Source organism: Carassius auratus, chromosome 45 (genome assembly GCF_003368295.1).
Source record: "Carassius auratus strain Wakin chromosome 45, ASM336829v1, whole genome shotgun sequence".
NCBI lineage: Eukaryota > Metazoa > Chordata > Actinopteri > Cypriniformes > Cyprinidae > Carassius > Carassius auratus.
This window is the reverse complement of record NC_039287.1, coordinates 10,446,046-10,473,920: the sequence shown is the minus strand read 5'-3', so window position 1 is coordinate 10,473,920 and position 27,875 is coordinate 10,446,046. Positions and strand designations below refer to the sequence as shown.

Below are 27,875 nucleotides of genomic sequence, written 5' to 3'. Positions count from 1 at the left end.
CGTTCTGTTTTTAATTTCCGTCACCTAGTTTCCTCGCGTTTCGTAGTCTGAGTTCCTGTTCTTGATCCTGTTTGTTTGTTTGTTTCTGTTTGGATTGATGTTCTGTTACGACCCCGGCTTGTTGTTGACTCTGATTTGGATTACCCCAATAAATCTCACACTGCACTTGGATCTTCCGTCTCCATTGTTCCCGTGCTTGACAAATCAATTTTATCAATTTAAAAAATAAAAATATTTATAACATTTATATATTTTTATGCCATCACAAGTAACTTTGTATGCAACTCTAAATTTTTATTTAAATACATTACCAATAAAATGTATAGCAATGAATCAGTTTACATAGAGTATTTGATTATTTTGAATCATTTTATTTTGGATTAACAGAAGGATTTGGTGCCTGAACGACTGATTTGTTTAGTAGAGAATAAAAATGTATTGAATTCATACATGAATACACCATGTTATGACTTAATTGCAAAAAGCTGGTTAATCAAATGACTACATCAGTTCTGAATACAATGTGACCCATGACCGAAACACTGCTGATAAAACAGCAATGCAGAAAAATGTAATTAGTCCTCATTAACAGACAAACAGTGTTCAGGTAAAGTTTGTCGAACATTATATGGGATTAAACAATGTATGATGCATTTTAGTGAACTTAATTTTCCTGTAGACCGGTGAATAGCTTCAGGAAGTTCTCCAAACATTTGCCATATAAGGCACTTTCATGTTTGTTCAAAAAATGTTCATGCTGATTTTCTAAATGTCATATGTATGCAAACCATGCAAATCATTTGGAATACTGAACTTAGAACCATATGTTTGAATTTAAGTGTAACAACTGATGAAAAACATGAGGTTGTTATTTAACCGATTGTGGCAGAGGATGTGGGGAGGGGTGAGTTATGTCTTTAATATATTAATTCAGTGGATATGCATGGAGAAGACTGTCTGCTCAATGTTACAGCATGAAAATCTGACAAAAGCTGTTGTCTTTTCCTTGTCACACATGGATGTGCATTTTGCAGTTTCAGCTCGGGTAATAAAAATGTGGTATGGCTTTGTGCCTTTGAAAATACAATAGAGATGATTGATGAGCTAGAAAATCTTTAAATTTAGCTCACAGTTAGAAGTGGAAGCAGAAGAGGTATTTTTCACAATGTTTTCCTTTCTAAAAATCAGGCTATTGTTTCTATATATGAGCCCATCAAGCAAACAAAAGCTATAAAAATTGTCATCCACAACAATTATTGGCAGGTTTACAAAGTCTTTAAAATTTTGCAATTGTGGCTTTGACAATACAGAAATCTCTGTGGCATTCGTGGTCTACAGTGTTCCAATGTTGACTCCTGTGTGGTATTTTGTGATGTTACAAAACATGCAATTGTGTTGAGTTGCTGTTCTGTGTCCCAGCATCCCTGAGGCGTGAGTGTGGACAGCTCGTGATTGTAGTCCATTGTCTCTGCGGGCTTGTTGAGGGGAACTTTTTGGCACAGTGATCCATGTAGGGTCGAAGCAGAGGAACCAAAATCAGACTTTCAGGTTGGCATTGTATGTCCCTGTACAACTCTTCTCTTACATATCTATAAAAGTTTCATCCCTGAACTTTTTGCTTTTCTGGGTCATTGCTAATGGGGCGAGAGGTGGGATTGGTTCTCAAGGCCCACAACAATTCTAGTAGGATTGAAGTAGAAAAAGAAATGTAGAAAAACACTGCCACTGGTCATTTTCGGCCAGGACATGCAGCCATTTTCTTAAACCTCAAATCCGACACAGTCCAATTCATAATTCAAAATACAAGTAAAAACACCTTGAACACAGCACATTGGATCCTATTTTTACAGACCTATTTACTAGAGTATATCATTAATCCATTGTTTTTATGTCACAATAAAACATTTATTTAACGTTTAACATTTGTTACATTTAAATATTAGAATAAACTATTACTACTACTACTATTTCTCCATTAATACCCATTTGTTGGTATCAATAAGAACATTCAATGTAAAAACTGAATGAATACAGTATTGTAATGGCATTTGATTGAACCTGCTGTGATAGAAATGTGATGACTGAAAATTTTTGTTTTGTAATATTGTTGTCAGCAAACCGAAGGAGGCAACACAGGTAAATGATGGTCTCACAGAGCTTTATTACAGGCCTCGGGAGAGGAACAAGCGATGATCACAGGTAATATAACATATTCTTGAGCAAAGTGCAGTCACTGAAGCTTCTTGCAAGGTGAAGGTGAGATAGAGCAGGCAAGTAGCATCCAGGTATGTTGATGCACACTGGTAAACAATAAGGGGAAGGTTTATTCTTTTAGGAGACTTGACATACACTTGAATAACATCTGATGTTAGCATGTTGATAAGATAACTAAACCAAATTGAATAAGCATAAAACATATATAGCACAATTAAACATTGGGTATAAAAATTTAGCAATAATTTTTTTAGTACTAAATGAAAATATATGTGCTTATTTATAATAAGCAATTCTCTTTTCTCAATGGCCATTTTGAATGTATTTTTCAAAGCATGCTTGGGATAGCTTTCTTCATGAAGGAAAGTCGACATGAAATCCTGGCTTATAATTATTATAAATCAAGGTATCTTAGGAAGCTGAATTATTGTTGAAAATGTACTGACCCTCGGCCCATCCAAGATGTAGATGAGTTTGTTTCATCAACAAGACAGATATGAAAAAAATGAAGCATTACATCAATTTTTCACCTTTTTCCACCTTTGTGTCCCATATGCATCAGATGTTCAGCCAACGGTCCGTGGGCATGACGTCTGAGGCTGAGACTAGAGAGATATTTATGCGGTTACACTATAATTTGTCCATAGTAGGAAGCATTGGAGCAGCGGTTTATTTGATAAGCCAATACATCACCACCATCTGGTTCCAAATGAATAAATGTAACCATAAAAGAGCTTGTTTACTGTAATCTCCATCTAAGCAATCTTCCAGTGAACTTATTGTGTGTTGTATAACAGTGCTAGAAACTCTTGTGAGAGCAGCTCTGGGGATTGAAGTTTGTTCAGGTTTCACAGAATAGAAGAAAATGGCAAGAAGCCTGGAGATAAATGCAAAAAAATAAAAGAAAAAAGAAGTATGACCTTAACCACATGTAATTCAAATGAAACAGACATCCATATTGGGAACACAAATATGATGTAGATGGTTGTAGTTTATGGTTGAGATACCGTTACACGTGAACAGATTTTTGGCTTTTTTTATTGAGAACTTTTTTTGTGTTCAAATCTATTTTCACCATCTGTGTTAGTCTGGATCTGGATTCATGTATGTCCAGTTTTGGTTATTAAAACAATATAAAATAGTTCATAAAATCCTAATATAAATGGATCAAGTAAACTAGAAATTGAACTTGGCTGCACACTACGAAATCAATGCAGCAATACGAAATATTCAGGAACTGTGTTGCATTAGCTCATTTTTATTAAGTAAAGGGACCAAGCAGAAAAAGAAAATGATACTTTTATTAAGCAAAAATGCATACATTTTACCAAAAGTGACAGTTAAAAGACTTTTACATTGTTTCAATAGATTTCTATTTCAAATAAATGCTGATCTTTTGAAACAGCCCTGGACTGCTGTGTTTGCGTGGGAAAACGCAGCTGTGCTGACAATACTAGGTCAGCTGGACCTCTCTGAGCCCTGTCTTGGGTTGTTTTTGTATGTGTTCTCTGGTGTTTTCCTCATTTGATGCTTGGTGGAAAACTCTTTATAACATCAATAATCTCACTGAGCACCAATTCAGCCTCCTCATTCTGTTGAACAAGACTGTGAATCCACAAAAATTTCATTTTCCTGCAACTGTTTCATGACATTTGCAGTTTCCACCAAAGGTCTGTTCCTGCACATGACTAAGTGTGCAGTCAACAAGGTTAAGAAGACGAAACAGAATCTCTTGTGAGCATGGCCAACAATTTGTGTCTAATGGAAACCACATGTATGAAATTTCAATTTAAGTGGTAATACATGAGAAAAGTAAAGCTTCATCTTTTCCTGCAAGTTCTGTGTAACTCTACCTCTTCACAGCTGCTCTTCAGGCAGGAGGGGAGGAGATATGAGGGATGTGATGAGGTCAATCCCCTAGTGCCTGATAATGAAACTGAAAAATAAGGGAGAAAATATAGACACATGGCATGTGCTATATTTCCTGTACAGAATCTGGACTGTGGAGGGACATCTCAGTGACGATACATATTACAAATTAAGGTTAATCTGCACATAATTGGTTTAAAACTAGCATTTCAAATTCTTAAATGCCTGATGTTTATTTGGGGGGGGGGGGTATGGTGAAATGCTCGTTTTCACTCAATATCCTGTTAATCTTGAGTACCTATAGAGTAGTACTGCATCCTTCATAACTCCAAAAAGTCTTTAGTTTTATTATATTCATAAGAGAAAGATAGTCTGTACCGATTTTTCCCGGAAAAACACTGGCTGGAGGCGTGACGTGTGGGCGGAGCTAAAGAATCACGAGCGCCAGTAGGGTTTTGCGTTGACAGCGTCTGGAAGTTGTGACATTACCATGAGGGAAAAACCATCATCCAAAACAAACCATGGCTAACAGTCAAATTCAGCCGTTTATTTATGATCCAGAATCAGATCCCGAGGCTGAAACTGAACGAGAGCAGCAGCAGCAACGACTCGCTCCGAGCGGGGCTCGAACCCCGGTCTCCGGCATGGGAGGCGGACGCACTAACAAGGGGGCAGAGATATTTTAAGCAGTTTTACTCACCGCCTGCGGTTCCAACACACGATCATGACCCTTTTTCGTTGGGATTGCATCATCCTTAAGAAATAAACGATACGCAAATCCGTCGTCAAACTGGGCCTTGTTTGTAAAACAAGTATCTTCGAAATGCAGGGAACAAACACAAACACTTGCACAACTCCGTTGATGCTCTGTAAAAATAAACTCCATCCACTGGTCCCTTAATGCTGTTTTTTGTTGGTAATCTGTGCAGGGTTGTCTTGCCCTGGCAACCAAAAACACACTTCTTTTGTGACTTTTCGCGACGCTCTCGCTCTGATCAGTGAAGTCTGTTGTGCTCTCAGTGCTCTGCTATACGGGAGCGCGCGCTCTTCCAGCAGAAGTGCGTCAGGACCCATATAAGGAAATTCCGCTCCATCTAACGTCACACAGAGCCATACTCGAAAAAAAACTTTCCGAAACTTGTGACAAACCGGAAGGAGTATTTTGGGAACAAAAATACTCCTTCAAACGTACAACTTAATTTTTGAAACTTTGCCCATGTTTAGCATGGGAACCCAACTCTTTAACAGTGTAAAAAAACTCAGTATGCATGAAATAGCATTTCACCCCCCCTTTAAGGGGAGCGAAGAATCCTGAATAAATAACTGAATAAACATTTCTGCCTTTAAAGTGTAGTAAAATATAGAATTTTATGCTAAATGAATAACAGTGTAAGATTGGAGTCTATAATACTGTATATGACAGAATGTTCTTAAAGGGGTCATGTGACGTTGCTAAAATGAACATTATTTTGTGTATTTGGTGTAATGCAATGTGTTTATGCGGTTTAAGGTTAAAAAACACATTTTCCACTGTACATTATTGTTGCTCCTCTATGCCCTGCCTTTCTGAAACGAGTCGCACACAGTGATGTAGATATGTGGGGTGTGTTTAAAGTTGTTTCTTTGCAACTTTAAGGATCTTATATTCACAAAAAGCTTGTAACACTCCAAAGAGAAAGGAAAACTTTAAATCACATCATATGACCCCTTTAAATGTTAATTTAAAAGTAATCCCATGACCTTTTGTCTTTTCCTCAAAAGTACATAGTATTATAGGATAGCACATATAAGAGTGCTATTTCAATGCAATTATAAGTAATTGTTGCAAAACACTAATGTAATGATCCTAAGCGAGTATTTGTCATCATAACTCTACCTTATAAACGTCTTGCCACAAGATAATTGTGTTTCGGCACATTTGACTGTTGGTTTGTGGCCTCTGGCCTTGTACATAAACATTTGATCAGAACAGCTAGTTACTGCAGGCTTTTGATGGCTGCTTAATGCTCTGCGCTGGGACTCTGAATATGAGGGCAGTATACTGGTTTTCTCTTTGGTTCACAAAGAGCGTATTTCAGCGGGAGCCAATAAACCTACACCACAGTCTATTACTCAACATTAGTGTAATAATAATGTTGTAATTCTCAGAATACTGCCTGATGACATCTGTCTTATGGCCGGGTGCTCTTTACTCTGAACGAATCTAAACAGCTGCAGAGAATTTTATTTTTGAGAGAACCATCAAATCTGCCCCACAAAGGTGGCAGAGAAGTGCTTCTGAAGTGGTATTTAGGTGTCTTTAATGCTGCTTGGAGGTGGCATGAATGCATTTACATACTAAATGCAACTCTATGATGAGTCAGAGCAGCTTTAATTTAGTTGGCCTTTTTATGCAGCATTTTGTCTTTACACTTAAAGGGATACTCCACCCCAAAATGAAAATGTTGTTATTAATCACTTACACCCATGTCGTTCCGAACCCATAAAAGCTTTGTTCATCCTTGGAACACAATTTAAGATATTTTAGATGAAATCCAGAACCTTTCTGACTGCCTCATTGACTGGCAAGTAAATAACAGTGTCAAGGTCCATAAAAGGTACGAAAGTCATCATCAGAATAGACTGCCATCAGACGTGCATTCTGGGTTATAAGAAAAAAAAATAATTATTGACTTTATTCAACTTTTTTTCTTTGTCAACAGTCTCCTCGGTGTCTCTCCATATCACTGTACACTGTGTATGCTCTTCTGTATCAGCCGTGCCACAAGGATGCGCTGTTTTCTTTCAATTCAAAGCTAAAAACAGGTAAAAACAGCACTTAATATTCTCTTCGTGTCATATCTTTACGGTCGAACCATTGATGGCAGATGGCATTATGATGATGTCTTTCATACTGACTTTGACAGTGTGACGTAGCCTACTTGGCAGTCTATGGGACAGTCTCAAGCCACCCGTTTTTCATCCAAAATATCTTAAATTGTGTTCCGAAGAAGAATGAAGCTTTTATGAATGACATGAGGTAAGTGATCAATAACAAGATTTAAATTTTAGTTAATTTTAGCTTAACTTGGCTGTGTAAAGATAACTAAATGCTTAACTCCTACAAAGGAAGTTCAGTGTTTGTGTTTGGTACAACAGCTCTGTATAAAAGAGAGAAAGAGTTTTTACCCTAATAGGCCTCATTTCTTGTGTGTGCATGCCCTATGATTATAGTGACGATTGAGGGACTGGTGTAATCCAGCACACATTACATTTTAATGATTGTTTGCGGAGCTGATACTATGGGTTGGAGGGGTACAGTATAATGCCAACATGTTACAATGTAGGCTTTGCTGTTCTTTTACATAGAAAATTGCTATTTAGGTCAAGAAGGTTGTGGGCAGGAGCCCATTTTCTTGGAAGAGAAAAGCATAAGCACATCACAACAGAATGCCATCCTTTGGGATTTTGGGAAGCAGCACGACATAGCCATGTCTGGGAATGCTGTAAAAGTACCATAATTGGGTCTCATACAGTAGATGGAAATTTTGTTACTTTGAAAATCTCTTGAAAGTCCTTTTGGAATATATATAATAAAAATTTGGGTCGTTTGGGTCAGTGTGTGTTTATGCTGTGCAGGAGGTTACTTGTGTTTGTTGTATTTCCAGCATTCCCCCTCATGACTCGCTGAGAAACTGACTTTATTATTCTGGATATTCACGGAGTCCCCAGCAACGCTAGATCCTTCAACCCCACTCGTTCACAATCACCAGAGTTCTGACAGTTCTCACATGTCTGCAATAATCAACCACAGTATAAAGCCACCTTCCTGTCACCACCTCCGAGTCTGCTCTTCTTTACTTTACTTTACTTTACTTTACTTTATTGGTTTATAGTAATGTGGACAACCTCTTTTAATCAAAAGAGCAGCTTTAGCCTCTACGGCTAATTTCCAGCTGTAGTCCCCAGCCAGTTATTAATTGGCATACATCAATAAATACATTGCAATTAATACAAGGCTTAAGCAAGAGCTTAGACAAACAAACAAGGTGGTACAAAATTGAAACAGACAAGCAGGCACAAATTACAAAGACATAAAAGCAGGTCAAGCAATAAACTAGAGAAAATTGACACCAAAGATAATCATGCAAAGGCCACATTGAAGCACATATAAGACATAGCATTGAGACAGTCAGCAGAGATCAAGTGGCAGAAGCATGATCATGTCACATCTAGTGCGCACATCACATCTAGCATATTAATGTGTGCAGGTGTAATTGTCGGTTAGCCAATTTTTAAGGTGTGCAGTAAAAGTCGAATACATATGTATGTTTTTAATTGTAATGGGCAATGAGTTCCAGTTATGTATTGCAGTAAAAGAAAATGATAATTGACCAAATGCACTTTTTCTTAGTGGGATTACTAGGTCGCCACGTGTGGTGCTTCTGGTATTATGACTGCTGTTATTACGTTGGATTATGAATGAATTGAAAGGAGGCGGAGCGGTATTATGTAAAATTTTGTGAACCAGACAAATATTTTTGTATTTGATTACATTTTCCCAGCTCAGCAGTTTATAGTTTTTAAGGATTATACAATGGTGTAAACTGTTAGGCTTCTGGTCCAAGATTTTAAGAGTTTTTTTATAAATAGTTGCTAGTGGCTTAAGTGATGAGCTGTTAGTTTGTCCCCAGCTTGTCAGACAATATGTTAGATGTGACATAATCATTGCATCCATAAATAATTTAGCAGCATTAAAAGTAAGGGCACTTCTAATATATCTAAAATTAGCTAAACTAAACTTGACCCTATTGCAAACTTTCTTAATATGTGTTTTAAAAGAGAGATTAGAATCAATAATAACGCCCAGATATTTAAATTGTGGCACAATAGTAATGTTTTGACCCGAAATTGATATGATTGACACACTATTACATTGTCTTTTTGTAAAAAACATTCCCACAGTTTTATCTACATTTAATTGAAGACATGAGCGATTTAGCCAATTGGTGATCTGGTCCATGGCTTTGGTCAATTTTGTGGCAGCCAGATTTTTTGTCTTGGCATGCACATAAATTACAGTATCATCCGCGTACATTATTGTATTGATGTCAGGGCAAACTGATGGCAAATCATTAATATATAGACTAAACAAAAGCGGGCCAAGTATTGATCCTTGTGGCACCCCTGTGCATAAATTAAGAGCTAGTGAACGATGGGTGTTCACAGAAACAAATTGAGTTCTACCAGTTAAATATGACTCAAACCATTTAATTGCAGAGGGGGAAAAATTAAAAGTAGAGAGTTTGGCAATAAGGACCTGATGGTTGACTGTGTCAAATGCTTTACGGAGGTCTAAAAACACAGCGCCAACAACACCTCCCTTGTCCACCATTTCTCTAACAGTCTCTAAAAAGTAACAGTTAGCCGTTTCTGCGGAGTGATGGGCCCGGAAGCCAAACTGCATCGGATGAAGAAGGATGAAGTCTTCTTACTTCTTGCATCAGCTTACCTGATTAGTTACCTGATTTTCTCTATGATCCCTTCATCTTCACTCATCTGCAAAGTATTCTGGATTCTGGATAAGCTAGAATTACTGAAATATTATGACTTACTCTTTCTCCTCTGAAACCTCTCTGTTGTGGATATTTACATGTATTGTCTCCTTCACCCTCCTCCTGTTTGCCCATGTTACTGGAGTCCTCTTTTCCAATATCGGTATGTATTTGGCACAGAAACTCTTATGTATTTGATTCTTCTGCCATTACATTACTTACACACATGCTTTAGTGAACACACACACTGCACCAGGGTGTGGACTGGCTGTGAGTGACATATTATTGTCTTTGATCTTAGGACTCTCATCACTTAATCAAGCCAAGAGCGAGCGAGAAAGAGAGATGGGAGGAGATGTGAAGAGAGAGAGACAGATCAGGTTAGATCACCCCCATATGTGCACCCTACTTTGCTTAAAACTGGTTGATCTTTCTGAACCTCTTTCAAGGATTGGATTTAAGTATATAAATATATTTACTATTAGAAATAAAAATTCTTTATGTTTCTAAAGCAGTGTGTATGTAAATTTTACGTTTTGCTTGCTTGCTGTTGATGCAGCCTTGTTTAGCATTCATACATCCAGATGTAGTTGTGGAGATGCGATCCTGCATGTTGTTGTGAGGTCTGGGACACAGGCTTCTGGCGCCGCATGTTCTTCATTAAACTTTGTTGCACCATTTTATCATAGACGTCTCAGCACTCATGCTAAGCACACACGTTATATGGACCATTGCATGATTAATACTCTAAGGCAAGTTGTATGTGTGTGTGTGTGCTTATGTGTGCCTCTTTGCTCCTTACTGTTTCACGTTACCTAAATCAGCAAATAAAACCTTGTCTTGACAGAGGCACACAAATCATCAAATTGTACGATAAAGTCATCCAATCCAGTTCTGGTGAGCGGCCCCTTCTAACACTGAGTTTTCCTCGGAGACCTTCATTCAGCCAGACACAATAGAACTGAGCCGTGCGCTGGCACTGAGGCAGAAACCAGATACTCTTAAAACCTCCTGAGCACCTCACGCTTTCTCACCACTCTCACATGCCTATAGTTACACAGTGTATTTTAACACGAACACATTTGACAGAATGTATATTGGCCCTTATAAAAAAAGGGGGTATGAACATTATCAATTTATGTATAATGAATATTTGATTTGTAACTTTTTTTTCTTATTTATTAAAATTATAATAGTTTTGTTGTTGGTGTTTTTTTTTTTTTGTTTTTTTTTTCAGAGCCGATACTGTTGGAGGGGTACAGAATACAGAATTACAGTGTATAAATGTTTAAATGTGAATATGGTAAAAAATGGTCTGAGCATCAAATTATAAACTTATTTATGAATTTATTGATAGAAAATATGTCATACATTTTAAAAAAAAGCTTGTGAATATTTAATTTGTTGTTTAGTTATTACATTTTTATAATTGTGAGCACATTAGAGGCAGAATGAATCAAGGCCCTTGTTGTCACATGGGGGATATGTAAATATCTTCAAATTATGTATTTATCTGTAGAAATGGTATATTAATTTGGATAAAGTGGAGCGGAGCTTGGACCAGGACAGATAAGGTTCACATCAGGTTGCATTCGGTGTTAAAAAAATTCATTTAAATAATATATTTTAAATTTTTATAAACGTGTATATTAATTTAAATTATAAATATGTTTTTATTTATGCGAGCACATTAGAAACATAATTCATTCCCTCTTGTCGTCAAAAGTAAAAAAAAAATGGTCTGAACATTATATATTATATTTATGTATTTATCTGTAGAAATAGTTTCATAAATTGAAAAAGTTTAATTTAAACCATTTATTTACAATTTTTTAGTGTGTGTATATATATATATATATATATATATTATATATATATATATATATATATATATATATATAAATCATAAGTTGTTCATTGAAATTTATTAATTTACTGCATAAATAAATAAATAATAATGTACCAGATTGCATTTTTATTCTTTTATGTTTTCCAGCATTAACTGTGACTACAGCAACACGTCAGTGTCACCATGATTAAAAGCAGTAAAGTCAGTGTTGGCTGTGGTAAATCTGGACCCAGAAATCAAGATTAAATCTAAATATTTGGATGCTCAATTGAGTCTTTCTGAAGTAGCCCACAACGAGAATTCTGGGAAATTTCAGTGTGCAGTATCTCACCAACACTGACCTAAAGTTTATTGTAGGATCACGTTGTATATTATTACGTATATCATATATGATTACACCCCATGCCCTGCATTATATCAACATAACAGTTTGCTTGACTTGCCAAGGTTTGCAGCAACAGGTTCTGTGTAAACCATCCGTTGCCTGGTTAGAGAAATGCCTACCAGATGTCTTCAGTGCAGAGATAAAGAACCTGCATGACACTCAAATCAGACAGACGCTCAGGGCGTTTCCAAGTATTCACCCCTCATATGGGCTCATATGCATAAGTAAACAACCTGGGAGGTTTGTTAATGTGGGAACAGAGCAGATGCCTTAATGGGTCATTGAACAGCCATGGCTTCGTCTCTGAGGACCTGATTTACACCTCATGTAAAGAACTGTGAATGGAGAGAAGGAATGAAATGTGCCCCGAGAGGGCAGCTTGCATCTTCCTTCTGAGACACGTTTGCCGTGGTGTCCATTGTGTCTGGAGATTTACAGCTCTGTGTTTTTTATTAGCACCACAAAACCACATAAAACACAATGAGCTCTGAATCTCTGAAGATCAATGGAATGAACAACAGAAGCAGGCCAACCAGCTGCTCAGTGAAGGTATCTGTAGTGATGGCCATTAACAGCAATGCACTGATTAACAGATTTGCTTTTGCTAACATCATTTTGGCTGTTTGTAACATTCTGTGTTGGTCAATTCCAGAGTGGTGGATATTTGACTTTTTCAGCAGGCATTATTAAGATTCATTCAGTAACCTAATAAATACGTTTTTGATGATTAACTGAAAAAAAAATATATATATATATATATATATATATATATATATATATATATATATATATATATATATATATATATATATATATATATATATATATATATATATATGATATGATATACACACACACACATTCAATTTATGTAATTAATCTGATTATTAAAAAAATACATTGATTCATTTGTGTATTAAAAAGCTTAACATCTCTTGAATGTTCATACAGCTGATTGGTTCATAATGCTGATTTATTTAGGAACAAAACAATTCACTGTTTTTTTTTTTTTTTGAGCCAGTCATTGAATCATTTATATAACTGATTCGTTCAAAACAATAATACATTCATCAACATAACAAATTGAGTTATGAGAAGTAATAATAAAATAAAAGAGTAACAAACTTACTCTTTATGAGTAAGTCAATGAATATTCCATTCACCCACTTTTTCTTTTCAAAAACACTAATTCATTCAGGTATGAGACAAGTGATTGTCATTATGAGTGATTCATTGGATTGTTCATTCACCCGTTAATATAAAACATTTATTTATTCAGAAATATAACAAATGACTGTGTTTATTAGTGATTAATTGAATCAGTTACTAAACCGATTAATAAATCAAAAGTACTGATTTATTTAGGAATAAAACAAGCGACTGCCATTATGAATAACTGACTGAATCATTTACGCAACGGATTTGATAAAAACACTGATTCATTGAGGAATTAAATAAATGACAGTAATCAGAAGTAAAAACCAATAAATAAATAAAAAAAACAATGATTTACTAAGTGAATAAATGAATCAGTTTATTTAAAAACACTGATATGTCCTCACTGTTAGGTAGCATTTTGTGTTGCTAAAACTAAAAATAAAAAAAATTCAGTAAACTAAAATAACTTATGCCATAGACATTGTTAACGTTGAAATATCTCCAATCTGCAAACAGTTTGTTCTGCACAGTATCAAGTATGAGTAAGAGAATGTGCTACAGTATCAGACCTGACACTAGTTTGGCCATTCCAAAGTATCTAGGCCAACCAAAAGCAAAAGCAATTATATGTATGTGTATATATATATATATATATATAAGGCAAAAGCATAAATAATGGTTTTGCACTCTTAAGGGTGTCCCAGTTTAATCACAGCAGCTGTTTTTGATTTCTCAAGCTTGGTTGGAGGGATGCATTACGAAGCCCTTGCTGATGGTGTTTACTGCAGCATTGTGTGGAGACCATAGCCCTAACACTGTACGTCAAATGGGACGAACGTAGTGTAGTTTGCATGCTTGTGTATGACAAGGGAAGACGAGTAGTGACCGGGCTGCTGGAGAACTGCAGTCTGCTTCTCATTAGTGTGAAGAGCATCTGGGTTCTGGTCTAAAGTATCCCAATATCCTCTCATATAATCCACTCTCTCCTGCCGAAGGGATCCAGCTGTGGGTCAGCGCTAGGGGAAAGATCCGCTGAGGCCTTCAAAATCAAAAGCAGCATTTACTGCAAGGTGATTCAATCTTGTATTATGAATAGGCCTATAAGTTTTAAATATAGTTGGATGTTTTTCTGAGAATTTAACTGAGTAATACAAAGGAACTGCGTGCACTTAATGCGTATTGATTGGTGTTTGCACTATTCGGCTCGTAACTCATTTATGCAAAGGGGATTAAGTGGATTAAGCTTCCAAAACAATAAATTCCAGCCGATCTATCAAATTGTCTCTCCCTGCAATTCAGAGAAAGATATGAAAGAGATCCATCCAGTAACTCAACTCTTAGACATTTCACGCTCTGTCTCGCTCACTCACTCACTCACTCACTCACTCACTCACAAACACAATTCCTGACAGGCTCCCGGGGGAAGGACTTAGATTTATGTATGTTTATTTACTTCAGCACAAGCAGTCTCCTGTGTCTCGTCGGGTTCAGCATTCCCAGAGGAAAACCAGGAATTTCTTTCAACATAAATTCAAACACCCCACCACACAATTCCAAGGAGCTCTTTATCACTTCTTCTCATCAAAGAAAGTCTATCTCGGATCTTAATTTCTGTACTTTGTCTCTAGTGTGGCCTATTTTAATTTACTTCTGTGTTTTACTCAGAATTGCATTTGTTTTCCCAGGTGTTTCGAGGGGTTTTATTTGTGTTTGTGTCCTGTTTGTAATAGAAGAGATTGCTCAACTTGCTTTGGAAGATTTTTTTTAAGATGCACACTTCTTTTTCACAGGGGGGTTCAAGGCCATGTCCTATATTTGATGAAAGGAACACATGAATGTCCTAAATTAAACACAACTGTCGGATGGTGAGTCATATGCCGGCACAGGGAACCAAATGTCTAAGTACACAACAACCAAAATATTTGGTTGCTTGTATTATATTGTATGCAGAAGCCATCGAGTGGTCACAGTTTGGTTGTCTTTAATGTAATAAACTTTTTCCGTTTCCTGACCAGTTAGGGCAGTTTTTTAAACAACTGATACAAACATTATTTTGTGCATTATTAAATATAAGACATAGACAATTTTTTTTTACTTTCACATTTTTGCAAATAGGAAAACTGATAAAAATGGCAGCCTAATGTGAAGAATGTTTACTCTTTGTCTTTCGCCACTTCTTCTATTAAGTGTCCCATAATAGGAATACTGATTCTGAATGATTTGGGAACACCGCATGGCTTTACGAGCTCTGTGTGTTTGTTCTGAACCCAACGGAGAACAAATCTATTGAGGTTGAAGGAGTTCATGCATGTCACATTTGTGGTGCGCTAATGTGTTTTCTGGGGTGGAATCGGTGCAATCAGTCATTTACTGTACAACAGAGATCCTCTTCTTGTAGACATATTGCCATTTTCTTTCCCTGAAGATAGTTTAGACACAGAATTTACGTTGGCCTCTGCAAATGTTTTGAGTGAAATAATCCTCTTTTCTCTTTTTTTTCAGTGTTATGACATAGAACGTATTAGTGTATATTTCATACAGATAGTAGAAAGCACATTAGGATTTGGCATTGAACTTGATCCTTCACATCTATTTACAACTAACTGCAATTTTTCATTCTTGAGATCTCCCTCCATCCAATCAGTAATTGATGAACAGAATCAAGTCCCCACCCTACTTTTTTCTTTCTTTTTGAAGAATCTGTCTCTACTTCTGTTACAATGTAACTTTAAGTTGCTCTTTTTGCAGGTTACGTTGTTATGACTGTAGGTGACAGCAAGTGACTGTCCTTAGGAGTGATTAATTGTATAACTCACTGAAAGGTTCTACCTGTCATAATATCTTATGTGTATAACATACAGGGTTTTATTTATTTATTTATTTATTTTTTACGTATTACTCAATGTGCTGGTCCTGAATAATGCCAGAAACCCAGAGTTGGCAGTAATTCAAAGTGCGTAGTTTAGCGCAGGTTAGTGGACTTAAAAGCCCTGGAGGCTTTACATTAACTAGAACATCAGTGCAACTCAACACTAATTACCTACTCGAACAGGGGCTCATAACTAGGCTTGTCAAAAACTGTGATTAAGCACTTTATCCACATGCATGCAAATGAATGTATCCACGACCTCTGCTGCTCTGCCCGGCATTTGCCCCGCAATGTTAAAACTATTCATGAGGGTGTAGCACCTAATTCGGCCAGCAAACAGAGCAACTCATGATATACAGAACTTGTCTGTGAATCATAGATGTATGCCAGAAGTTTGTAAAAGACACGCTCTGTGTTTGAATCTTACTAATCTAAACTTGTTTTACATATTAACACTGGAGAAACGGAGACCCTGGGGTTGAGGAACTAACCAATGAGCATCTCTCATCACTGAAGTCCACTTACAGCATTAATCTGTTAGAAAACCCTATGGACCACAGGGAAGAATTGATTAATGAGTCATTGTGCTCAGTTACTTTTCCTTTGCTTTTAAGTGACTGTTACAAGCAGCATTCCAGGATGTAATTACTGTACACACAACATACACACAGCATAGCATTAGATGTCTGTGAGGCGATTACTTACACAAAAAATACTTCCACACACCCCTCTGCCAACGATATACACATTTCCAGTAAACTGATCTCTGAGGAATAGATGACTAACTTCAGAATAATGATCATATTTTTTGATTACCCGTATTTTTCGGACTATAAGTCGCACCTGAGTATAAGTCGCATCAGTCCAAAAATACGTCATGATGAGGAAAAAAACATATATAAGTCGCACCGGACTATAAGTCCCATTTATTTAGAACCAAGAACCAAGAGAAAACATTACCGTCTACAGCCGCGAGAGGGCGCTCTGTGTCTTCAGTGTAGACTACAGGAGCAGTGAGCAGCATCTCTGACAGTATCTCTGAGAGTAATGTTTTCTCTTGGTTCATGTCTCTTAGTTCATTTCTCTTGGTTCATGTCAAATTAATTTTGATAAGCCGCACCTGACAATAAGTCGCAGGACCAGCCAAACTATGAAAAAAAGTGTGACTTATAGTGCGGAAAATACAGTATTAATATTTAGGTTTTTGATTATGAGAGGGCACAAAAAATCATGTCTTTATACTTCGATATATTCTTTTGGAATATATAAGAAATATTATATAATTTATATGGAATTAATATAATAATATTCCATTATAATAAATGTTTCCACAATTATAATTAAATAATTATCTCAGAATTCTATCTTTTCCCCCAGAACTGATATCTCACAATTCAGAGAAAAAAAAAAGGCACAAATGCAGACTTTCAGTTCTCAGGAAAAAAAGTCTGAATTGTGAGATGAATTTAGAATTCAGAGAGAGAGAGAGAAAAAATCAGAATTGTAAGCTTTTTTTTCTTCTTTTCTGTATTGGAAACCACAGAACTACAGCTCTCATAGGGTAACCACCTGCTATAAAAGAAACAGTAGTTCTTTGACAGATTTAAACCAGTTTCAGAGGTCAAAAAGGCAAAGCACTAACAGTTTGTGGAAAAAGAAAAGACTTGGCCAAGGAAACATCAGGACTAGCACCAAACAAGTGCATAATAAAACAAAAAAGTACTTCTGTTAGTTGCTTAACAGTAACATGAAGGACAGCTTATCATTCTTTAAAAGATAAAGAAAGCCTGCTATCAGGGAGTAGAGACGGTCTTTATACTGGCTCAGGGTTGTGTTTATGTGTCAAGTGTGTTTAGGTTTAAAGGGCAAATATATCGAGGGAGAGTGAGAATATCATTGTGATGTATCAACAGCGAGTGTATGTGTGTGGTCAGAATTAAAGCCAGAAAGAGACATACATTTGGTTTGTTCTTTTAGACTATTTCAAATAATGAAAATTACAAATACATCAATTAACTGATATCAAATTACGTGCGGTTTAATGTTTCATATTGAATATGACACTATAGGACAGTATTTCAGTTATTAGATGTAAGTCAGTACAGTAATGGTTACGGACCGTCATACTGTCTTTAAAGTGCATGAAACAGCCCCGTGCTGATTATTTCGGTATACTGACACTGGAGCCTGAACATATGATACATTGGCCACTATCTCTGTGGATGAGCGCCTCACCATACATGGCTCTGGACCTATCAGTGTGGCTTATAGTCAAATTCAGGTTAAAGGTCGAGTCAGAACATGTGTGGGCTTCGTCTGCCCTCTGGTGGACGTGAAGAGAGGTATGAAACAGCATTTCATAGATACTGTAAAAACACACACGCACACACATCCTACTTTTGCATGACCATACCATCAATAACATTTAACAGCAGCTGCAATTCATCATAATTGCACAAAAGCAGCAGTATAAAATGTTAAGGTAGAAAATGTGAGAAATGTTTTTTTAACTGCACGATACTAAAATATGTAATTCACTTTTCATTTTTCTCCATTTTTATTTTTTATATTTTAGTTAAGATTTTGACACTAATTCAAAAGTAATACAAGTGTTTAACAAAACCTTTGCTTTTCTAACTGCAAAAACATACAAAATAGTGGGTAAATCATCTTTAACAACATATACTGTAACAAGCCGTTTTAAATACAGTGTACAGCTTTATCTACATTCATGCCTTTTTTGAATCTTAAATGTGTATTTTGAAAGCAGGGGTTGGTCTGGGAGCATGACACACCCCTGCCCCGTGCAGCGTGTAGGGGTCAGTAAATGAGCATTCAATATTATCTACCCAAGGTTGTTTGCAGCACAATCCATAACATAGAGAGACTGTGATACTGCCATAGTGTGCATGATATCGGTCTGAAGATTGTTTGGTGCATAAAACAAACACAGTCTCTGAGATTTCCAGATGTGTTTTGAGGATGAAGGAGTTCCTGGTCACTTTCACCGCTTCTCCAGTTTCTTAAACTTGGCCTCTGAGAGTAAACACACAAACAGGAGTAATTGCACAAGTGAAATACAAAAAAAAAACTGAGTGATTCAGTTACACATTTGCATGTTATATTAATCTCACAAAATGAGATCACCGTTATAACAAAAGAGGAACCCTAGCATCAATTTTGCTCTTATAGCGCCACCTAACGTCCATTTAATCAACTGTTCAGTGATTGATTCGAGCGTATTTCATTTTCAAGAGGTCCAGTCTATGCATTTCTTGATATCTTACACATAATATGAATATTGCTATAAATGTCTAAAGCTCTACATATAAACAAACGATTTCATTAAATTATAAAGCCAAAACTTGAAATATCATAAACTGGTTCCGAATGACGGTCAATTTATTTATAATGATTTTAAAAATACAGGAAGTTATTTGCTATTAAGATTTGTAATTCATACATTATTTGATTTCAGTTGAGCTGCAAAAGTAAAATGATAATCAAAGTAGTTTAATATTGTCTGCAATAATCCAAACACCAGTGGAAAAATCTTTCTGGGTTTTTGTCAAAGGAAACAGGATGATGCAAACTTTTGGTTGGCCTATAAAAGTACACCATCACTGTTTCATCACAACTCCCCTTTGTTTTCTGTACAGTGTGTTTTGGGTAGGTTCAGTCAAAATAATTCATAGTCCAGGCAAACCTAATGGTGTCCTTCATCAATTTCATTCAAATTAAATATAAAACATCTAAAAGCAAATAAGAAAACAGTAAAAATAGCTCCCAGTATTTTTCACAGAGTTCTTTGAACTCACCCAGTTTCTTTGAATATGTGTCTAGTTTATAAGCAGCCTGTTCCAGAGCCGTAACCTGCTCTTCGATCTGGTTAATCTGATCCAGATAAGGCTGCAAACTAGCATCTAGAGCAAAAAATATAGCACATAATTAAAGCAATCAGTATAAGCAAGTCACAAAAATAAAAATATGCAATGATAACAGTAATGTTAATAAACCCAAGTGTACACTGTGATAAGACAATCTGGCTGAAGAAAAAAGCTTAATGTCATTTTAACAACATACACTGGTTGATTTGATATATTGCTACCACGTTTCTCACATTTCTGATTGAGATCTTGTAGATTGCGGCTGATGTTGATGGATATGTCCTTCATCTCCATGTACTTCAGACTGGTGAGTTTGTTCATGCTCTCTAGAAGCTTGTAGTCCTCACAGGTTGCTGAGCAAACAAAACAAATATTACACACAAAGTTGCATATAAATTGAAAGAGAGAGAGACAAATATTCATGGTTCTTCTATTATCATTACCGGTGAGCTCTCCCTGTAAGAAAACTGCCATTTTGTCAAACATGTCTCTGCAGAGCTCATTGATATCAGGTTGAGCGGGTTCAGTGGCCTCCTCTGCCGTCTCCACTCCTCCGTCATCTGTTGCAGACAGAAGAGACCTTTAGTGTTACGAAAAACTAGCAAGCTGCCTACCTAGGCAGAATTGTTATGCTCTAAATGTATTTGATGCCCAGAGCGCAATCTAGGTAGACAGCTTACTGGGTTTTAAGACAGAAACACAGTCTAGAAACAAATGTAGACAAAAGCATCATTCTCTTTGGAAACAGAACAAGTCAAGCACCGAAAACCGGTTTCATTAGCTCAAAAATAAGCGACAAACACAACCTGACATTGCAACAGCTGCACTGAGAGAATCTCTACTAACGTTACAGATGAAGTTGCAGTGACTTGGTTTATTTACAAAAGCTGCTTACTGTTATTACTGGGTCTTTTGGCTTTTGGGTTCTCTGTCGCATCGTTTGCGGGCTCGTCTCTCCGGTGCTCGGGCTCGGCTGTGAGCTTGAGGTCGGTCGGAGGAGCGGGTGTTGTGCAGATGTTGTCCATCACTGCGGCCTCCTCCCCCGTAGCTGCCATCTTCAGCTTACATGGTCACATGACCACAGCCAGTTTCACGTGACTCCTCGTTTCCGTCTGCCCCCCCCCCCCCATTGACTGTATAAAGAATGAAAACAGCTTTTTTCTCATGAAGTGAAATTAAACCGATTTTTTTTTATCTGTTGAAGCGAAACTGATATAAGACGATTTATTTATGAAGCGTTACGAGACCATGTGAAAACTATTAAAAAGTAACCAGATTTGTTACTCTTACTTCTTTTGTATGTAATATTATTTTTGACATGCATATCAGCTCCTTAATACAGAATGTGAAACCTAAAGGTGTACCATTAATTAATTATAGGTCAAAAACACATTTGTTTGATATACAGATATGGGTGGGGCTGCGTGAAAACCCTGCCAATTTAAAAAGAGTGAAGCAAAGAACAATGAGCTTCTGTGATATGTATTTTCTGCCGAGTGCATTTCAAAATAATGATTCATTCGAAATTGGATATACGGTATATATATATTCGTGTATTTATACATAATAAATATACACACTACACATATATTATGTAAACGAAAAAATTATTTTGGATGAAATTAATCATGACTTTTTTTATTTTTAATCAAAATAATTTTTATATATTTTATAATGGTGACAGACTATATATTGTACTGTCGAGATAATTAATTTCACATTACATTAAATTTGCTAAAATTCAAACCCACTCAAAATTGAAATATTTTACCTTTATTTTGAAAAGTATTTCCGTCCACACCCACCTAGCGAGGCATTGGAGTCGCGTGCTTCACAGGCCTGGCGTGGCCCTCTCTCAGCCCGCTGCCCTCTGCCTGTGACGGGAATCCATCGTGACAGGATACCAGCAGCACCTCCGACTGTAAACATGGCGGCGTGCACAGCCGGATGCCTGTGCTATGTGCCCCCTTACTGAAGCCCGGATCATCGACACACTTCCATGATGGAGACCGAGGAGGAGCAGCACATGACCACGCTGTTATGCATGGGCTTCCCAGACCCGGTGGCCATCCGGAAAGCACTGCGCCTAGCCAAAAACGACATCAACGAGGCTGTCGCGCTGCTCACCAACGAAAGCCCGGGACTCGGATACGGCTACGAGCCGATGGAAAGCGGCCCTTCCCCGGGCTCCGGCCTCAGCGGAGACGGCGAGAGCAGCGGGCGCACGGGCACCGGAGGGTTCGATCCTCCGCCTGCGTATCACGATGTCGTGGAAAGTGAGGTATGATTATGAAACGCATGCATTTGTGATCATTCGTTCGGTTGCTTGAGGCGGAACACCGGGGCTGTCAAAAACCGGAGGGAAAGGCGCGCGCACGCCTTTATCGCCCCTGCATAAGCATGCATTACCTGTTGTGCATGCAACAACTGACAAGGATGTCAAGATATTTTCTCTTATCGTTGCATTCTTCATGCATGCATTAGCAGGTTACGAACAAATTCAGCAGAGAGGCATTCATTCACATGGCAGCAGAAGTTGTAGGATCTTGGGGGATGGGTGTAGATTGCATTTAAACGAGTGACTTTGTTAGACTATAACGTTACTATGTTATTATTTTGCGCGTTGAAAGGGAAGCATTCAGCTAATGGAGTGTTTTACCTCCTGATCAAATATTAAACTGATGTCTTGCTGTTGAGTAATAGGAGGAAACGTGTGGCTGATGATTTACATGTAAGGTTGTAGGACCATTAAGTGTCATTAGACTCCAGCATGTTATCTGTTATGTTACCTCTGCAGTGAATCCAATATTGACCAGTCAGACTGATGAGAAGCTGAATAAGAATTCACTTTTGTGTATTTGGAGTCTGCATTCCCACAGCTTTTGAATTATTATTTGTCTGGATCTGGATGTGAGGTTTCTGCGGGTATTGTTTCGTCCTTCCACAAAGGTCTTGAATTGATCCAGGAATTTTTAAAATGCTACCATTAAATGTTGCATGTTCTGCAAATAATGAATATTACCCCTCAGTATGTTTTTCCTAACACAAATATCTAAATATCTTGAAATTGAGGATTTTTTTGGGCATTTTCTGACACAGGGTTCGTATACATTCGTGAAAAACATGGAAAAGTCATGGATTTTCAAATTGGCAATTTCCAGGCCTGGAAACGGTTTTTAAAAATGTACACGTTTTTGGAAAAGTCATGGAAGTTTATTTCATGAATCTCTGTTCAATAAAATATCTTTTTTTATTCAGGTCCTGAATTTCGGTGTGAGTTTTACTCATTCCCGCAGGTTTCGCGTTTACAATGCGGGAAATTCCTTTTTTTTTTTTTTTTTAATGTAGCATGTAGGTTCGATGTAAATAATCTTTTACATTTTTTTTAAAGGGGGGGTGAAATGCTCGTTTTCACTCAATATCCTGTTAATCTTGAGTACCTATAGAGTAGTACTGCATCCTTCATAACTCCAAAAAGTCTTTAGTTTTATTATATTCATAAGAGAAAGATAGTCTGTACCGATTTTTCCCGGAAAAACACGAGTGCCTGGAGGCGTGACGTGTGGGCGGAGCTAAAGAATCACGAGCGCCAGTAGGCTTTTGAGTTGAGCACGTCTGGAAGCTGTAACACTGTGAGGACAAAACCAACCAAAACAAACCACGGCTAACAGTCAGATTCAGTGTATATTTATGATCCAGAATCAGATCCAGAGGCTGAAATTGAACAAGAGCAGCATCAGCAATCAGTCTCTATGTGGTATGTACTGAAACTATATATTTGCTTAGCGGTTTTGGAAAATGACTAAGTTCCACTTTCTTTGTCGTCTTTTTTTTTTTTCTTTTAAGCTGTAGATGTGGAAAGTGCAGCTTGATGCCAACATCGCATGTTGTTTACTTGATGTGCTTACACGTCGATAGCTAAGTTAACAACACAGAGATATTTGAAGCAGTTTTACTCACCGCATGCAGTTCCAACACACGATCGTGACCCTTTTTCGTTGGGACTGCATTATCCTTAAGAAATAAGCGATGTGCAAATCCGTCGTCAAACTGGACCTTGTTGTAAAACAAGCATCTTCGAAATGCAGGGGAATAAACACAAACACTTGCACAACTCCGTTGATGCTCTGTAAAAATAAACTCCATCCACTGGTCCCTTAATGCTGTTTCTCTTTTGGTAATCTGTGCAGGGTTGTCTTGCCCTGGCAACCAAAAACACACTTCTTTTGTGACATTTCGCGTCGCTCTGATCAGTGAAGTGTGTTGTGCTCTCAGTGCTCTGCTATACGGGAGCGCGCGCTCTTCTTTTTCTCTAGTAAAGAGCGCGCGCTCTTCCTGCAGAAGTGCCTTAGGACCCATATAAGGAAATTCCGCTCCATCTAACGTCACACAGAGCCATACTCGAAAAAAACTTTCCGAAACTTGTGACAAACCGGAAGGAGTATTTTTGGAACAGAAATACTCCTTCAAACGTACAACTTAATTTTTGAAACTTTGTCCATGTTTAGCATGGGAATCCAACTCTTTAACAGTGTAAAAAACTCAGTATGCATGAAATAGCATTTCACCCCCCCTTTAAACCATTTGGTAGTTGCGTGCTCCACAATGGTTTTCTGTGCACACATATAAAGCAAAAATGTATTGGTAAAAATGTCTATGAACCATGAATTTAACCAGATTTATGTTTAAAACGAGCAAATATTGAATTTATGAAAACTTGTTTTCCCTATGAAATAAGCAGATTTTTCAGAGCCCATTGGCATACACTTTACAATAAGGTTCGTTAGTTAACATTAGTTGAATCATTCCACGAAACCGGTAAGATTTGGACTTACACATGTTTAGATTTTTTACCCCAAAATATTACTTTTCAGGACACCCTACAGCATTAATGACATACTTAACTTCCTGAAAAACATATTTTCCCACCTCAGGCATCGAATCCCTATTATTATTGGTCATTATTTTAAGATATGGGCACTATCAATCTTCAACCCTGTTATGGACACTGTAGGAGCTCTCTGAATATGATAATAAATAATTCAGTGTTTGCAAATGTAAAAGTTACATAAATTCAGTATTCTTATGATTTCTCTGAACATTTCAGACTAAGTTCAACAAACAGTAAATTACTTTTTCATAAACTTACAAATTTAGGTGTGACGTTGTTGAGACTAGGGTAACCGGGTTGAAGAGACAAATACAGCTTGACATACAAATAGTTGTTTTTTTACAAAAACATACCATAAGATTTTCTATAAACACTGTATTTCATTATTTGACCAAGGAAGACGACATATATAAATTGCAATTGAACTGAGCTTTATTAACCTTATTAAAAAACAACAATAACATAGTATACATTAGAAGATTATAAACTGACCGAATAGGTCACCAAAATAAAACTTGTGTGGCATTCAATATCTGGCCCACACCTCTCTCAAGATCTCCACATGGAGAAGCACATGGTTTTCCACCAACATTCAACACCCCTGTACACTGCATCCAGAAATCATTCACAGCGTTTCACTTTTTCCACATTTTGTTATATTACAACCTTGTTCCAAATGGATTAAATTATTTTCTACAGAATTCTAAAAACAATACCCCATAATGACAATGTGAAAGAAGTTTGTTTGAAATCTTTAATTTATTTTAAAAAAATTAAGAAAAAATTAATAAATAGATAAAATGTACGTCATGTTTTTATACCTTATTAAAGGAGACATTTAAATTAATACAAAAAGATTTAAAAAAAAATAGATTTTGGTGACCCAATAGATAAAATACTTCTAAAAAGGTCAGAGGGACTCAAATCGTACCGGTTTCGTGGAATGACTCAGTTAACTACTTTAGTTAACATGAAATTAGAATGAACAATACAGCATTTATTAATCTTAGTGTTACTAATTCATTATTAAAATCAAAAGTTGTGCTTGTTAACATTAGTTAATGCACTATGAATTAACATGAACTTACAGTGAACGACTGTATTTTCATTAGCATTAACAAAGAAGAAAAAAATACTGTAATTATTGTTCATTGATCATTCATTTAAGTTAATACATGAACTAAAATTAATTGAACCTCATTGTAAAGTGTTATTTATATACCCATATTTGTTTTAGTTTTAATCAAACTCTCTTCATTTTAATCAACCTCTAATAAAACAAGCCTCTGTACATTGTATTTTATTTTATGTAATTGTGCTTTAGACATTTGCACCGGAAAAAACAAGACAAAATGCTGAGGAAGACCAAGGTTTTTATTTATTTATTTATTTATTGGCGGTGTGATCAGAAGGTACAGAAAAAGTTATTTTTGTATTCTAGAGAATGGGAACAACATAAGGTTTTATTTTTTTCTCCTAGTTCTGCCTTGCTAATAAAAATATTAATAGTGCCCATATCTTAAAATAATGACCTATAATAATAGGAATTAAAAAGTAATGGTGATCTTTTGGAAGTTGTGTTTTCAGATGCTGAAACTTTGCTAATAAAATACATTTACATTTAGAGACCATATTGACTCAGTTATCTTTACTTGGTCTTAAAAACTCATAGAACCTGCAGTAACCCTGGAATAATCAGTACTAGTTATGTGTAAAGTCTGATATACTGCCCAACTGTTGTAGTGTTTATTTCACTCTTCTTTGAGCTGTTGGTCAACCGCGGTCACAGCTGACATCTAAGTGCTGTGATTTTAGTGTCTATGAAGGGTCAGTGCAGTTAGACCTGACCTCAGCAGGTGTGCAAAAACCCTTTACATATGTGTTAGTTACTTCAACCATTGTTTGTGTCAGTGATGAAAAGCTGTTTTAAAAATTGTATATACATTAGGGGTGTAACGGTATGTGTATTCGTACCGGACCGTTTCGGTACAGGGCTTTCGGTATGGTGCAAATGAATGACCGAATGCAATATTTTGTTTGCAGAACATAGGTACATTTTTCGTGTTTCCAAATGAACATATTAAGTGGTGGAAGTCTCCGCGTTCAGCGCAAATCCCGCCCTGTAGCTGATTCTAAGGCTGACGCTGGCGCGCTGCTGCTACTGTAGGTGACATAGAGGGAGACCGCCGACAGACCAGGATCTTGTCTTCACGATAACAATATCTATACTTCATGTTGAGCATAAATATAAAGCCTATTGATAAAGGACATCGTCAACAGTATTGACGACAAAATAAACTATGTTTGACAGGTGCAATATGCCAGTGTGTCACCGGCCTAAGGTTTTCAATAGGCATTACGCGAGTGTGAACATCACTACAACTAGGAACAAAACGATTGTAATTCAAACGCAGCTCCCGTCGGCATTTAAACAGACCTTTGCTCTTAATTCCGATCGGTCCAACACAATAACGAAATCTGAGCAGGTCTAAAAACTGAAACTGTTGACGCTGCACTTTACACTTTGGAAAGTTATATATATATTTTAAATATGAGCAGGCCTACAAGCTAGGTAATGCATTGGTAATGCTGCACTGTAATCATAGTTATTTATATTTTTCATTATATTTTATTATATGATATTGGTTTGAGACTTGAGAGTATTTTATTTAGTGGAGAACTTTGCAGCAGTATTTTATTTCTTATTCTTTTTTATTTTATTATAAATTATATTTTATTATTTATTTTATTAAAAAATGTTTTTAAAAAAAGTGTAAACAAATTGTTCAAATGTTTTTATAGTAATAAACAACCTGTAGTTTAATGTTTGCATTTCTTTCCCTTACTGTACCGAAAATGAATCGAACCGTGACTTTAAAACCGAGGTACGTACCGAACCGTGATTTTTGCGTACCGTTACACCCCTAATATACATCATAATTGTATATCATATATCGCTGTATTTTCTTGGAAACCTATTGAATGTTTAATTTGCCTTTCATGAGGCACAGCATGGACAAATGAAGCTGCTGCTTGCTTTGTTTCAGAGCAAAAGTCTTTGCAGTTTCTGATTATGTTGCAGATGGTGGAAGAGATCTGAAGTGTTTGCCTTTTTGGATGCAACCTGTTTATGGAATAATAATCTGTTTGAAATTTCTTCAATTAATGAATTGGTTAGATAATAAAAAAACTATTATATTAAATGTATCTATCTGTGGC

General features: G+C 36.6%; 3 protein-coding genes across 4 annotated transcripts in view; 1 reads left to right on the top strand and 2 right to left on the bottom strand.

Moving 5' to 3' along the window:
• Window positions 1-27,875, bottom strand: part of LOC113063237 (serine/threonine-protein kinase MRCK beta-like) — a 492,601-nt gene that overhangs the window by 266,227 nt on the left and 198,499 nt on the right. The window lies entirely within an intron of this gene.
• Window positions 18,429-20,867, bottom strand: LOC113063256 (biogenesis of lysosome-related organelles complex-1 subunit 2). 2 transcript variants are annotated; one of them, XM_026233510.1, is made up of 5 exons: window positions 20,661-20,867; window positions 20,209-20,325; window positions 19,999-20,118; window positions 19,697-19,801; window positions 18,429-18,914 (listed from the first exon to the last, which is right to left on the bottom strand). In XM_026233510.1, the coding sequence occupies exons 1-5, from the start codon at window positions 20,818-20,820 to the stop codon at window positions 18,883-18,885; spliced, it is 534 nt and encodes a 177-aa protein (XP_026089295.1). In that variant the 5' UTR covers window positions 20,821-20,867; the 3' UTR covers window positions 18,429-18,882. The 2 variants fall into 2 exon arrangements, with proteins under 2 accessions (XP_026089295.1, XP_026089296.1); XM_026233511.1 differs by having other exon boundaries at window positions 20,670-20,820.
• Window positions 21,629-27,875, top strand: part of LOC113063236 (ubiquitin carboxyl-terminal hydrolase 24-like) — a 57,114-nt gene continuing 50,867 nt past the window's right edge. The window contains exon 1 of the mRNA XM_026233482.1: window positions 21,629-22,046. Coding sequence (XP_026089267.1) covers window positions 21,765-22,046 — 282 coding nt within the window. The 5' untranslated portion in view covers window positions 21,629-21,764. The remainder of the gene's footprint in view (window positions 22,047-27,875) is intronic.

Coding starts and splice junctions, on each gene's coding strand:
- LOC113063256 (XM_026233510.1), bottom strand. CDS start 20,820: ATGGCAGCTACGGGGGAGGAGGCCGCAGTGATGGACAACATCTGCACA. Junction 20,119..20,208: donor CTTACAGGGAGAGCTCACCG/GTAATGATAATA, acceptor TTGTTTGCTCAG/CAACCTGTGAGGACTACAAG. Junction 18,915..19,696: donor CACATATTCAAAGAAACTGG/GTGAGTTCAAAG, acceptor GTTTACTCTCAG/AGGCCAAGTTTAAGAAACTG.